The sequence below is a fragment of the Dromiciops gliroides genome, chromosome 1 (genome assembly GCF_019393635.1).
Source record: "Dromiciops gliroides isolate mDroGli1 chromosome 1, mDroGli1.pri, whole genome shotgun sequence".
In the NCBI taxonomy this organism is placed as follows: Eukaryota; Metazoa; Chordata; class Mammalia; order Microbiotheria; family Microbiotheriidae; genus Dromiciops; species Dromiciops gliroides.
This window is the reverse complement of record NC_057861.1, coordinates 136,435,961-136,450,891: the sequence shown is the minus strand read 5'-3', so window position 1 is coordinate 136,450,891 and position 14,931 is coordinate 136,435,961. Positions and strand designations below refer to the sequence as shown.

The 14,931-nt window shown below is 37.3% G+C and overlaps 1 protein-coding gene across 30 annotated transcripts in view; it reads left to right on the top strand.

Moving 5' to 3' along the window:
* The window catches only part of RIMS2 (regulating synaptic membrane exocytosis 2), an 821,964-nt gene that overhangs the window by 186,300 nt on the left and 620,733 nt on the right, over window positions 1–14,931 (top strand). For all 30 annotated transcript variants that reach the window (XM_043983649.1, XM_043983450.1, XM_043983385.1 and 27 more), the window contains one exon: window positions 5,944–5,955. In XM_043983649.1, coding sequence (XP_043839584.1) covers window positions 5,944–5,955 — 12 coding nt within the window. The remainder of the gene's footprint in view (window positions 1–5,943; window positions 5,956–14,931) is intronic.

Here is a 14,931-nt window from a genome sequence, read left to right as displayed (position 1 = left end):
ACTTGCTTAACCAGGTCACACAACTAGTAAGTGTCTGAGGCCAGATTTGAACTCAGGAAGAGGACTCTTCTTGGCTCCAGGCATGGCACTCTATCCTTTGTGCCACCTAGCTGTCCAATGACCACCACTGTCACCACCAAGCAGAGAGTGCCATGCCTAGGTGCTGGGCTGCATGCCAGTTTAGTTTAAGACATGGTCCTTAACCTAAATGAGCTTACTGGAGAGTAAGGAATATGACCCATGAAGTTGTAATTCTAGCAGGACCTAAAATGTCACACTTGGGTTCAAATAAAAATCATTGCAGTTTGAGGAGTAGAGAAAAACTAGCAGACTAGCTAGATAAAAGGGTGTGAAAAAGATCTGGGTATATACTTGTACTGCAAGCTCAACTGAGGTCAACCAAAAAATTCTAGCTCATTCCTAGGCTGCATTAATACTTCTTTTATGCTGTCCACAATAAGGGTAATGATGGTTTTGTACTCTGCCTACATTAGAAGTACCACATTCATTTCTCACTGCCACATTTTAGGAAGGATGGAGAGAAGCTGGTGTGTATTTGGATTAGCATTAATGGGATGGGAAGAGAATTGGAGATTATACCATCTAAGGAGAAGCTGAAGGAATTAGGTCTTAAAGAAGAGTGAGTTTACATGATTGTTCTCATCAAGTATTTGAAGGAATGTTGCATGGCAAATCTATTAGATTTGATCTGCTTTACTGCATAGGACAGAATTAGGAGTAATATGTGAAAGTTGAATGAAGTCAGAATTGTGGGCAAGGAGCTCAGAAGAGGAGAAACAGATTTGGGAGCCATGGTAGTTAAAGCTGTAGGAGTTCCTTAGATTTTTTTTTCAACATTCATTGTATTCATTTAAAGACCTGAGTTCAAATCCTACCACAGACACAGCTGTGTGGCCCTGAGCAAGCCACTCAACCTTTCAGCCTGTTTCCTGATATGTACAATAGGAATGATAATAGAATCTACTTTGCAGGTTTGTTGTGAGATCAAATGAGATAATGCATGTAAAGATCTTTGCAAACCTTAAAATGCTATATAAATACTAGCTATTTATTATTATTATTTTAAAGAAATATTTCATCAATACTTACCATGTGCAGAGCACTCTGTTAGGCTTTGGGTGAGATACAGAGTTCAGATGCCACGTGATCTCTGAGAAAGCAAAGCTACTAGTGCTATTACTTCTACTATTATAGGTTGTAGTAATTGCAATAAACTAAGGAACATCCTATTCACCTGTCAGTGCTTGGTGATAGAAATAGAAGTACAGCAGTGCTTGTAATGATAAATTTGTTAATGCTGATGCACACTTATGCAGCACTGTACAGTTTACCAAGGATTGTCCTCATTACAATGCTCTCAAATTGGTGTTGCAAATACAGTTATGTTCATCTTATAAAGGACGAAATTGGGACTCAGAAAAATTAAATGACTTGCCCATAGTTTGCTGGCCAGTAACACAACCTGGGTTCAAATTTAGTTTTCTGACTTTATGTCCTATGCTCTTTCCATTATATCATGATAGTTAATAGAACCATAGGTCTTAGAATGAGCAATTATTTAGTCTAACTCTCACTGAAATGAACCCTTGCACTTAAACACATTTTCATGTTCTGCTTCTGGCTAACTCATTCCTTCATATTGCATTAAGAGAAGGATGGTGTCTAAAATGAGAGAGATGGTAGTCCCAGAGAGTACAAGGGAACAATCCAAATTGCTACTGTTATTACTGTCACCCCACCCCCTACACATGCCATTACCACTATTACTGGTCATAGTCATTGCAATGACCCAAGAAGCATTCTTATTTCATGTTTGTATGTCTGTCCTCTTTCCTTCTTCCCCATCCTCCTTTCTTTCTAGCACCTTCTTTCCCATGTGTAGAAACTACTGGTGCTCAGAATTGTGCCAGTCAGATTGATTATATCTGCCAAGTCTCTGTCATCACTGCTCCAGAATTATTGGGGTTTGATAATGGGAGCCAAGCCTGCATGGTTCTCTGACCAGCTTCATAGACTTAAGTCTGCCTCTGACTAACCCTGTAACCCAATGTCCTAATGTATCCATAACTTAGTATTCATTTATACACTCTGAAAATAGAATTGACTCAGAGAGTCCACTCAGAGTCCCAAAATGTACTTTTGGTTTGCCTGGGCATTCACCCCTCAACACTCCCTGAAAATCAATCTCTCTAACCATCACAGCTAATCACTGGCTCAGCACTTAACACTCTCACCGATTCTGTACAGCTGCTTCATTTCACTAATTACTCTTTCCATTTTCATACAGTCACTCAAACTGAACACTAATTCTGTGTTTTCCATACACTCAAAGTTTGCTAACCCTTTTGTCACACATACCCAAAGGATGACTTTTTAACAAGCCTATTCTAACAATTATCAGCATCAAGAGAACATTCTGACACTTTCAGTTTGGTGAGTATTTCACACCTGCGGGCTACTGGGAATCTTCTGTTTAATAAACTAGGCTGCCATCTCTTCAAAATCCACCAAAAACTCCCTGAGGGTAGAGATGATTTCATTTATCTCTTCAAATCACCTATGTCAAGTATTGTGCCTGGCACATAGGAGATACTTAATAAATGTTGGATGAAAGAATAAATGAAATCTATGATCTGAGTTTAGGAAGCTTATTATTCCCTATTTCTGAACATTAGCCTAAAAATAATGTGTAGCTGTAACATTGTCAAATGAAATGAATAGGATTTAATAAACAGGCTGTGTAGCATAGTGTATCAACAGCTGGCTTTGGAGCCAGGAAGACCTGAGTTCACATCTTGCTTCTGACATGTACTGACTGAGTGGACCTGGGCAAGTCATTTTATTTTTCATTGCTCTTGGCCACTGGTGTCAAACTCAAATAGAAATGGATCCTTGCAGGCTGTATATTGCCTTAGAAAACCACAAATTAATATTCTCTATGTCTTATTGTATTTTAATTTATTTTTGTTAAACATTTTTCAATTACAACTTAATTTGGTTTTGTGGACACTTGGGAATGTTGGGGATTGCATGCAGCTGGGGATAGTGAGTTGGACACCTCTACCCTAGGCAACTCTCTAAGACCACACATACACACACACACACACACACACACACACACACACACACACAAACACAGAGTCATGTTGCAGGGAAGGTGCTGATCTGCATTGAAAGAGGGAGTTTTCTTATCCAGGAATTCCCTATGCCCATGAAATAATAGATTCATCCCCTTTTCCTATCCTGTAAAGCCCATGATAGCTACATAGCAGAATTAAGATCTACTTTTTTCATAGCTCAAACCATTGTTTCATGTTCCAAATAATGACAATTGATTTCTAAAAGCAGAACAGGAAGGTATTTCTTTTTTAATAAAATTTTTGATGTCTTTTTTAATGTCATCTAGTTTTCCTTAGGACACCCTTTTCCCCAAGAGAAGCATCCAATATAACAAATACTATTTCTTAAAGAAAAAATAAAACAAACAAGTCAGCAAAATGATTAATGTATTTGAAAAAGTCTCAGAACATTTTTAATGTGCAAAACTAGTCGACCTCCCATCTCTACAATGGGGTGGATTTAACTCATATTTGAGCTTTATAATTTTTTAACATTCATCTTTGATTTTTTTGGTGTGTAGTTCTTTCCATTTATATTGTTGTAGTTACTGATTTAACACTTAATAGCTCTATCAAAAATCTATTAATGGAAAAAAATAGGGGGCAGCTAAGTGGCACGGTGGATAAGGTGCCAGCCTTGGATTCAGGAGGACCTGAGTTCAAACCCAGCCTCAGACACTTATTAGTTGTGTGACCCTGGGCAAGTCACTTAACCCCCATTGCCCTGAAAAAAAAATTTTTTTAATCTATTAATGTACCTATCATTCCAAAACCCCTCCAACACTATGACCATTTTTTTTTCAATTTTTGTCATCTTTGCCAAGGGAAGTACTTCTTATTCTCATTTTACATATATTCCTCTATGTCTGTCTTTCTGTAAGCATGCATACATATATATTGGCATGTGTGTATATATGCTTCTCTCTATCAATCTATTGTTGTTTATCCTTCATTTTCTTTTTTCTTTTCTTATTTCATTTTCTTTTTGCTGGGCAATGAGGGTTAAGTCACTTGCCTAGAGTCACACAGCTAGTAAGTGCCAAGTGCCTGAGGCCGGATTTGAACTCAGGTCCTTCTGAATCCAGGGCCAGTGCTGTATCTGCTGCACTACCTAGCTGTCCCCTGTCCTTCATTTTCAAAGAGGGCCATGACATTGGGGTGATGTTATGGCTTGCATTGAATTAGATTTAAGTGAGGGAGGGCTGTGCAAGGTCACCAAGCTTGCTTTTTCCTCCAAACCCATCTGGGTCCAGTGGCAAGATATATATCAGGATGACTGGCGATGGCCCTGGATGTTTAAGGCAATTGTCCAGGGTCACAGAGCTAGTAAGTGTCTGAGGTAATATTTTAACTCAGGTCCTCCTGAATCAAGGGCCAGTTCTATATCCACTGCAGCACCTAGCTGCCCTAGATCGATTGATCTATCAATCTATCTATCTATCTATTGAAGGAGGAACAGAAATGTTGTAGTGTCGTCCTGAAATAGAAGAAGAAATGTTTGCAATGTGGTGATCCCTTCATTTACCCAACCCTGGAAAGACTTCATTTGACCAAGATGTGAAATAAGCATTCACCTATTTTAGATGATAAAAGCATGAAATGAGCATTATTATTAGGGATGTCCAAACAGTCATTATTGCCCCTTTCTTCCATGGACATGTAGTTCAAGTTTATCACTTAAAGTATGGATGTGGTGTAATATCTAGGATAGGAAGCTGCCCACAAAGCCAGGAAGACCTGGGTTCACATCCCACATCTGACACACACTGGCCATATAATCATGTGTACATCACTTAGTTTCCTTAGACCAGTGGTGTCAAACTCCAGTAGAAATGGGGCCACTAATCTATACATAAGGATCCCTTCAGGTCACATATTGACTTCAAAAATGTAATGTTATCTGTGTTTTATTGTAGTCTTTATTTTGTTAAGTATTTCCCAATTACATTTTCATCTAGTTCTGAGTGGTACTCAGGATTGTTGCAAATGCTGTCTCCATGGGCTTCAGGTTTGACACCTAATGGAGCTCAGCATATTCTCTAAAACTCATTATCAGAGGGTTGCGACTCTGTCAGGGCTCTGACTTAGAGTCAGAGAACTGCAATACTGACTATGAGTTTCAGAGAATATGCTGACTTGAAATTACCTGTACCAATGAAATCACAGGTGTAATTTTTATCCTTATTTAAAGAAACAATTTCAAGTGATATTGGAAAAATGTTATTTTGTTATTATAATTTTCTTTTCAGTGGTTTTCTCAATATTAAAAACTTCTTTTAGTTTCTAAAACAAAGCCTACTCTGGCTTAATGCAGGTAAAATGAGCTTTAGCAACACTATAAATATTTCAAAAGAGAACAGAATTTTTACTGGTAGGATGAGGTTATATAATATTCAGGTGAAAAGCTAAGCATGGTGTATGTTTATTCACTGTGTATACAAAATCTTTCTCATGATTTTGTCAGTTTTTCTGTTAGAGATTGATTGCTCAGGATTCATTTGTCCATGTAGAAATATTTTTCTGATGAAGTTGGGGAATTAATTTATTCTTGTGGAAATAGTTCTGTTTGCATGGACCTTACTATTTACTATAAAATGCAGCATGCTCTTTGAATCTGAAATAAACTTGGTATGTTATTCTTTTGCCATTAAAGTTTTCACATTTGAATCAAATGATGTTACTTTAGACTTTTCCAAAATTTATTATTAACACTCTTATTTGCTTTTAGAATGGTAGTAATTCTTTCCTTTTTCTTTTTCTTTCTCTGTCCTTTCTTTCTTGCTTTCATGGACCTTCCCACCAGGAGGACAAAGTGGTTAGAGCCTTTTTTCTCTCTTATACTATTTGTTGATAATAATGCTGTTGATAATTTCACAATTAGAATTTATAATTATTTTTGTATTTTGTTATTTTGAAGAGATGATGCATGATAATTGCTTTTTGTTAGGAACTAGTTTGATGTGCAATTATATTTCTGAAAGAAAAACATTTAAGATCTTCTTATCTATAAAGTGGAAAATGATTGATTATAATTTATTTGTCTTCTTAAAGGAGCATACCTCTTTAGAATTCTGTTTAAGAAGATTTTATAGAATTTCCCACAAAACAAAACTTGAATGTCACTTTACTTATCTGTAATGTAACTTTCTAAACTAAATATTTTCTACAGTTAAAATTTTGGGGGGTGTAGGTACATCTGATTTGGAAACTAAACTTAGTTCTAGCAGAACAGGTAACAAGTCTTTTGCACCAGGTTCCAGCAAGAATTCTTGTGAACAATGTACTGTCAAGGTGATTATAAATAGGAGATTTAAAAATTTCCTTAATGATGAATATGAAATGTTAATATTATATTCCTCTCACTTCATAAAGTATAAACATTATAATTATAACTATAATTATAAGCAATTATAAATTACTTAATTATATTCTGGGCTTTGGGTTTGGGATAAAGGGTTGGCCACTGGTAGCCCTTGATAGCCTTCTTCTAAGGAGTCTGATTTATTCTTTTTTTTTTTTTTGGTGAGGCAATTGGGGTTAAGTTACTTGCCTAGGGTCACACAGCTAGTAAGTGTTAAGTGTCTGAGGCTGGAATTGAACTCAGGTCCTCCTGACTCCAGGGCTGGTGCTCTACCCACTGAGTCACCTAGCTGCCTGCTGATTTATTCTTAAGCTAGCTGTGAATTGCTTCAGCACCAGCCTTCAGTACTCATAATATCAAATATAATTTTTCTTTTCTTTTTTTTTTGGCGGGGCAATGGGGGTTAAGTGACTTGCCCAAGGTCACACAGCTAGTAAGTGTCAAGTGTCTGAGGCTGGCTTTGAACTCGGGTCCTCCTGAATCCAGGGCCAGTGCTTTATCCACTGCGCCACCTAGCTGCCCCCTCAAATATGATTTTTCAATGTTCTGAGACTTTTGGGTTGAGGAATCTCTAAAATTTGAGGGGAGCTCATGGATAAGGCTCATGAGTGGCTCAGGGTGATGTGTGTGACATTGGGGGTAATCACTGAGCCTTTTTGGGCTTCAGTTTCCTCAGCTGTAAAATTGAGGAGGTTAGACTAGATTGCTTTTGAGGTCCCTTCTAGGTCCAGAGTTATCCTTTACTCTCCTACTCAAACTGCTTGCTAGGAGGAATGGCATTTTATTTCTCTAAGGCCTATGTTCAACAAGGATGAGGAGGGGTGTGAAGTGAAATTCAGGAGAGTGTGTCCTAATAATGAAATGACTAGATGGGGAAGGTAGATGTGGTTGAGGCTACTGGCTTAATAATAGACTGTTCTGGTCTTCAGAATCTATCGGTCAATTGTGTTGTTTATTTGGGAAAATTTGTACTAGATTGCACACCTATTATCTGGGCTCAGGGCAGGGAAATCACCAGTTTCTGGAACTTGCTTTAAGTATCCTATGGGAGTCTAGACATTGGAAAGATTCCATGATTTCTGGAGCCACCTTGGAATTTGGTGGTATAGAGTGCAGGTATCCTCCCACAAATGGACACATAATGATTGAATATTTGTCCATTGTCATGATGAAACATTTTGAGACCTTTTCCAAAAACAAGGGGCTTGTTGATACATTTGTCACTGAGTTGATTTGACCTACTGATTTTATTTCATAATATAATAGTCAAAGATTGTATTTGAAGCCAAGGATTAACAGAGATAACTATGTTGACTTACTATGGTTTTGAAATGCTTACAGAACATTTCAAATTAATGTCAATAGAGCTCTTATTACTCATTAGAGTACTCTGCACAGTGGGTGGTTAATAAATGCTGTTGATGATTAAGATGAGTCAACTAGGTAGCAATTATAATATGAAAATATAGTTGACTTAGGGCCTAATTATAAAATATAAAGTTATACATAGATCAAGGCCTTAAAAATTATCGAAACAGAAAATAAGTGTACTTTGATAGTTTACATAGAGTATTTGGTGGTTTTTCAATCATTCTAAGTTATTCTATAAGTATATTCCCCCCCCAAACCATCCCTTATTTTTATTCCTTATTCTTTAATCTGTGTATCATTTCTGTGTTATCTTAATAGATAAATCAAGCATAGATTTATTGGAGGAAATTAAATAGATGAGCATATTAAAGTCCTATATTTATTCTTGTTCAGGCCCTAATATACCCTATTATAGATGTTTTTAGTACTATGTTTAGAAGAGACTTGTTTCTAAAATAAAAGGTTTGCTATATTTCTAGTATCAAAATTATTCCAAATAGGAGTGATTACTATGGAGAATAATAAAAACATAGCATGGCCTTTTGATCAATTATTCTTCCTATATCAAATTTTCACAGTTTGGTTTAATAGCCAATGCTGTTGTTATTAGTTGTATGTTCCCACATGCTATGAATCAATGGTGATCAAAGTCGATGTCAAAGGGAATTAATATGTTGTTGACATAACAAATTCACTTTAATTTAATAAATATTTATTGGCTGGGTCTCATCCTAGGATTAGGATACAAAGATGAAGCAAAATGCAGTTGATGTCTTTAATTACCTGACAGGTTAATAGGGAGAATGTCCTACAAACTCACACACATACACACATACACACACACACACACACACACACAATACATCGAAGAATGTGGTAAGTACAAAAACCTATGAGAAGTTTGAAGAAGAGGCTATTTTCAGTGGGAGAGATCAGGGTGGGTTTCACAGGAGGGGCGACAAATAAGCCAGGTCTTAAAGGAAAGAAGGGATTTCAACAAAAAGAGATGGAAGAGAATCCATTACAGGTATGGGGGACTGGTTTGAGCAAAGGAGAGGGCAGAATTAGAATGCATGATGCTGAGAGTACAATTTGGCTGGAATTTAGATTATGTGAAAGTATGTGAGATATCCTGGAAAGGTAAGTGGGGATTAAACTGGGGATGGCCTTGAATGACAGGTTTGGGACCTTTTACTTTGTTTACTATGAAATGGGTAGCCATTGGGGTATTCTGATTAGAAGTGATGTGAATATACCATCACATTAGGAGGATATCATAGGCATTGGGCATCTCTGGGAATAGTAATAATAGTAATAGCTCTCATTAATATGGCACTTTGAAGTTTCCAAAACTTTTTACATATATCATCTTATTTGATCCTTATGATAGCTCTGTGAGGTGGATGCTAATATTTCTCAAATCGATCTCATTGCTTTCAAAGTTTCATTCAACAGGCAAATTCATGCCTACTCATCTTGTGCATGTCTTTCTGTACATTTTCTATAGGAGATCCACCCAACATATTCATGTTGAATATTCATATTCATGAAGAAACAGTATTAGTGAAATTAAGTGATCTAACCTCATACAGATATTAAGAATCAGAAGGGGTATTGGAACCCAGGTTTTCTTAACTCTTAGTACCATCCTGTATCCCCTTCATTGTTCTTCCATTGGAAGGATGTATGAGAAAGGGAACAGTTCAGAGGCAGGGATAATAGGATCATGGAATTCCAAACCTAGATGGGAACACAGAAGTCTAGTTCAGACATTATTGGCAGGATGAATCCTATATAAAACAGTTCTAATATCATACAGCCTCAACTTGATGAAATCCAGTGGTTGGGAAATTATGACCTAAAGTAGCCTATCTTGCTGTGAGGCAGCTCCAATTGTTAGCATCACTGAGTCAAACTAAAGATGCCATCTATAACTTACACTGTTTTTAATTCTGCCCCCTTGATATTTACTGGGTCTTATTGTATACCCAGCCACTACAGACTTCAAATCTTCTGGAATTCCCATCTTACAGGAGGATGTGCCCAATGACCCCTGGGATCATTCTGCCCATCCTTTGATATGTGTAGTCTTCTTGAAAGCTTCTTGATAAAATCACTCTCTTGGTGGTCACCGGTGATTAGCCAGTTGCCAAATCCAAGTGATTCTTGTAGTCATCATCTTCCATGGTCTCTCTTTGGCTTCTGACAGTATTTGCCACTTGCCACTGTGAACTTTACCTCCTTCCTTTCAGAAACACCATACCCTTCTCTCCTGGCTCTTCTAGATTTATCTTTGTTAGCTTCTCTGGCTCCTCATCCTCCATTCAAGCCCTTGACAGAGATGTTTCTTATGGATCTGCTTTTGGCCTCTTCTCTTTCTATACTCTCTTGGCAAACCCATTCTCTTCTCTGGCTTTATCCATCACTTCTGTTCAGGTAACTCATAAATCTAAGTTATTATCCCTGGCCTCTCTTCTGAACTCCAGACCCACAGATGAACCTGCTTAAAGAACATCTTTATTTCTATGAGTCACCTTATGACCCATGTTCACAACTTTGGATTTATCTTTGATCAAGAAAAGAGCCTTGAAACATACCTGTATTCAAATGATGGATAAAGATGAGGATGAAAATTCAGTGGAGACAGAGAGAGGAAAAAGAGGTCAAAGAGGCCAAATAAAACCCATGAAATTATGGTGTCATGTAAGTCAAAGGACCAAATGCGTTAAGAAAGCGTGGTCAAATGTCATGGAAACATTAAGGCAAAGAGCTGAGAAAAGGTCATTGTGACCTTGGAAAAAGAAGTTTTGTTAGAGTAGTTAAGATGGAAACTAGATTGAAAGTAGCTGAAGAATATGTGGGAGGAGGGGGTGTAGAGGCAGTGAATATAGTTTACCCCATCTAGCAATATGTTAGTGAAGGGGAGGAAAAATAAAATGCTACCTTGGGACAGCAGTACTAAGGGAACGTTTTTTTAAATAGTAAAACATAATTATTTGATATAATAGAATGAGAACTTGAATGAGAAATAAAAGGCCTCATTCCATACTAGATTATACCATTGTCTTAATGGTGTGACTGTTGGTAAATCACTGAACTCTTGGGCTTTAATTTTTCCATCTCTAAATGCAAGGCTTAAATTGCCTGATTTCTAAAGTTCCTCCCAGTTCTTACATGCTAACAATACAATAGAAGGTACAGGAGGAACAGTCAATAAGGAGATTAATGAAAGAGAAAAAAGGATTGATAGAGTAAGGTCAAATAGGAGACAGGATGTTTCTTAGGCATGCAGCATGTCTAGACCATATAAGTCACCATAAAGTTCATTGTACAGTTTGTACCCAATATGAGTGTGGAGGTTACAGTTTTGTAATCCTTTCTAGAATAGAACATAATCTGACTCTTGTCCAGTGCTTATCTACTCACACAAAGGAGGAGAAGGCACAGTGACAGCATGGTTTCAGTGGCAAATGGTTTTCATTTGACTGCACAGGGGAAGTATTCACTGTGTTTACATGGAGGTAGTTTTAGTAGGACTCCTTAAATGCCTCCTGCATTGCTTGGTGCTGATATTTGAGAACTTTCTTCATCTTAGCACAGTTAATAGGTCCTCTTGGACACTAGGTTGTCCTAAGCCAATGGTATTTAGGTATTCATCAGTGAAATCTTTCCTTAGTACTGACATCTTATTTACCACCAGGTTCAAAAATACTTCTGATGGTGATTGCTATGTATATGTGTTTGTGCGTGTGTATGGGTCTGTGGTTGAAAATATTCATGGATGACTAGCAATATTTCTCCCATTTGAGAAATATAAACACTGTTAGCTCACAGCTGCAGCTGTGATATTTAGAGCCATGCTATGCTTGTGACTTCCTTTTTTACTTCAGGCTACCTGATTTCTTTTTCTAAAAAAAAGTCACCCATTTCTAATTAAAGTGCAAAAGTTTGGCTTTTTCTACAGCTGTCTGTAGTTATCTCACATCTTCCAAAGTTGTGATTTGGCCTATCTTTAGTATCTAGAGGAGAGCATACAGGATGGCTAGAGGAGAGTATACAAGATGGTGAGGGGCATTAAGATTGGTTGAAGGAACTGGAGAAGATTAAGCAAACACTTTTATTCAAGTATTTGAAGGGCTGTTATATGGAAGAGGAATTCAACTTGCCCACTTAGCCAAAAAGGACAAAATTGGGAGCAATATGTGGAAGGTGCAAGATGTAGAGAATATAAGATCTCACTCTGCTTCCTGTTTTATTGATTACTATTTCTCTTTTTTTCTTTCCCATTTTAAAACATTTTATTTTCCCTCAATTGCATGGGGTTTTTTTTTGTGAGGCAATTGGGGTTAAGTGACTTGCTCAGGGTCACACAGCTAGTAAGTGTCAAGTGTCTGAGGCCGGATTTGAACTCAGGTCCTCCTGAATCCAGGGCTGGTGCTCTATCCACTTCACCACCTAGCTGCCCCTTCTTTTATCTTTTTCAAGGAAGTACCAATGAATTTGGTGAGGGGATAGTTGATTGATAGAGAACAGGGGGAGGGAGGGAAGCAGAGAGAGAATTTAAAACTCAAAAGAAAAAAACCCCAAATATTAAAAATTGTTTTAACATGCAATTGAGAGAGGCAGCTAGGTGGCACAGTGGATAGAGCACCAGCCCTGGATTCAGGAGGACCTGAGTTCAAATCCAGCCTCAGACACTTGACACTTACTAGCTGTGTGATCCTGGGCAAGTCACTTAACCCCAATTGCCTCACCAAAAAAAAAAAAAAAAGAAAGATAAAAGAAGCTCTGTCCACTGCACCACCTAGCTGCCCCTCCAAATCATTATTGATCAGATAGATCCAAATTAAAACAACTTTGAGATATCATCTCACACCTATGAAATTGGCTAAAATGATACAAGGGGAAAATGATAAATGTTGGATGGGATGTGAAAAAATTGGGACATTAATACACTGTTGCTGAAACTGTGAACTGATCCAACCATTTTGGAGAGCAATCCGGAATTATGCCCAAAGACTTATAAAACTGTATATCCTTTGACCAAGCAATACCACTATTGGGTTTATTTCCCAAGGTTATCAGGAAAAAGAAAAAAGAACCTATATGTTCTAAAATATTTATAGGGACTCTCTTTGTGGTTGCAAAGAACTGGAAATTGATGGTATGCCCACCAGTTGTGGAATGGCTAAACAAGTTGTGATTTATGATTGTGATGGAATACTACTGAGAAATGAACAGCTGGGGGATTTTAGAAAAACATGGAATGAGTTGTATGAAATAAAGAAGAGTAAAGAGTAAAATTAAAATTAAAAAAGAATAAGATAAAAGAAACTTATTTAAAGATCCCCTGATCTTCAATATCAAATGAGGCATAATACAGGGAGGTATATGCCTACCAAGGTGATTGTCAGAGGAAATCTATCACATAGTTTAAGCAAAAAAAAAGAATGTCTTTCAGAAGCATTTGGCGGGGGGGTGGGGGTGGTGGTCAGAGACATTGTGCTAGTTGCTTCAAGTCAAAGAATATTGCAAAGAATCCTAGAAGAAAACCATAACCCTTCCAAAGATTTTGGTTTACTTCTCCATACAGAAACAAACAAGTGGATAAAGAACATAAAATGTCTAGTCTATGACATTTAGTTAGATGCATAAACAATAGAGCTCATCCATCAGTATATACATATACACATATGCATCATATATATAAAAATATATATAATGTGGATAATGGGAATATATTTGTATATATATGGATAGTGATTAGTACATAAACATTTATTTATATGGAAAAATATACTGGTTGATGAATTCTTTAAGTTAATGTTTTTCATAAGCATCTATCTATCCCTATATATCATATCAGCATACAAATACATGCATACATATGCCTGTATCTATCTTGGATATACACTGCAAAAGGACAATAAGTTGGACCATAAATTGAACAAAAGGAGGATCATAGAGGTCAAAGGAGAGCCATATGGCAGTAGGATCAGGCTAAGTTACAAATGTGGAATTATGAACGAGATCTGGAATAAATATTTCCACAAAAATGTATGCCCTCCCTCACCTCAAAATAATATAAAGGCTTAATACCCACTTGCTGAGGGCATTATAGATACACACTGAAATATAGATGAGACTAGATGACTTTTCATGTCTCTTTCAACTCAGGGATAATGTGATTCTGTTTCTTTTCCTAATGGAAATAAGGGATTACTGAAGTTTCTTGTGCAGGAGAGTGATATGGTCAGTGTCATACTTTAAGAATATCAATATAGCAATACGTGGAAGATAGCTTAAAAAAGGATTAAAAAAGAGAGGACATAGGAAAATTGTTATAGTCCAGATGAGAGGAGGTGAAGGGCTGAACCACTGTAGTAATTGAGGAAGTATAGAGAAGGGAACAGATTTAAAAGATGTTGAGAAAGTAGAATTGATGGAATTTGGCAACTGATTGGATATGTGGGGTAAAACAGAGTAAATGGAAGAAAGTGCAGCCAGAGTAGGCTAATATGCTGGGCAAGCTTGGAGGGGTGGAATGACTAGAGGTTGGAGTGAGGATGAAGAATAGTTTTATGAAGGGAGAGGCACAGAGAAAGATGAAATGACAAGAGATTATGGTCACATGGTTCAAGAGTTTTGGATTATGGAGAGGAGCATCTGTGTAAATCATTTAACCTCTCTGAGTCTCTGTTTCCTTATCTGTTAAATGAAAACATTGGATGGGATAACCTCTGAAGTCCCTTTTTCCTTTAAATGTATGGATGACCAACCTTGTGTATGGCTGAGGTGGAATGAAGGTGTAGATCATGGGAGCTGAGAAGGCTGATAGAAGGGAAGCCTACCATATTTTAGCGAATCTCATAATCTATATCGAAGTCCGCTAGTTAGAAGGATGGAGATCAGGCTGGAAAATAACACTATGAACTATCCACTGAAGTATTTGGAAAGGAAGGAGAATGACATGGAGGTCAGTGAATAGTTGTTAACATGTTTGGGTGGAGAGGTTACTGAGTGAGAGTACTGAAGTGGAAAATACAGCAAGGGATAGCC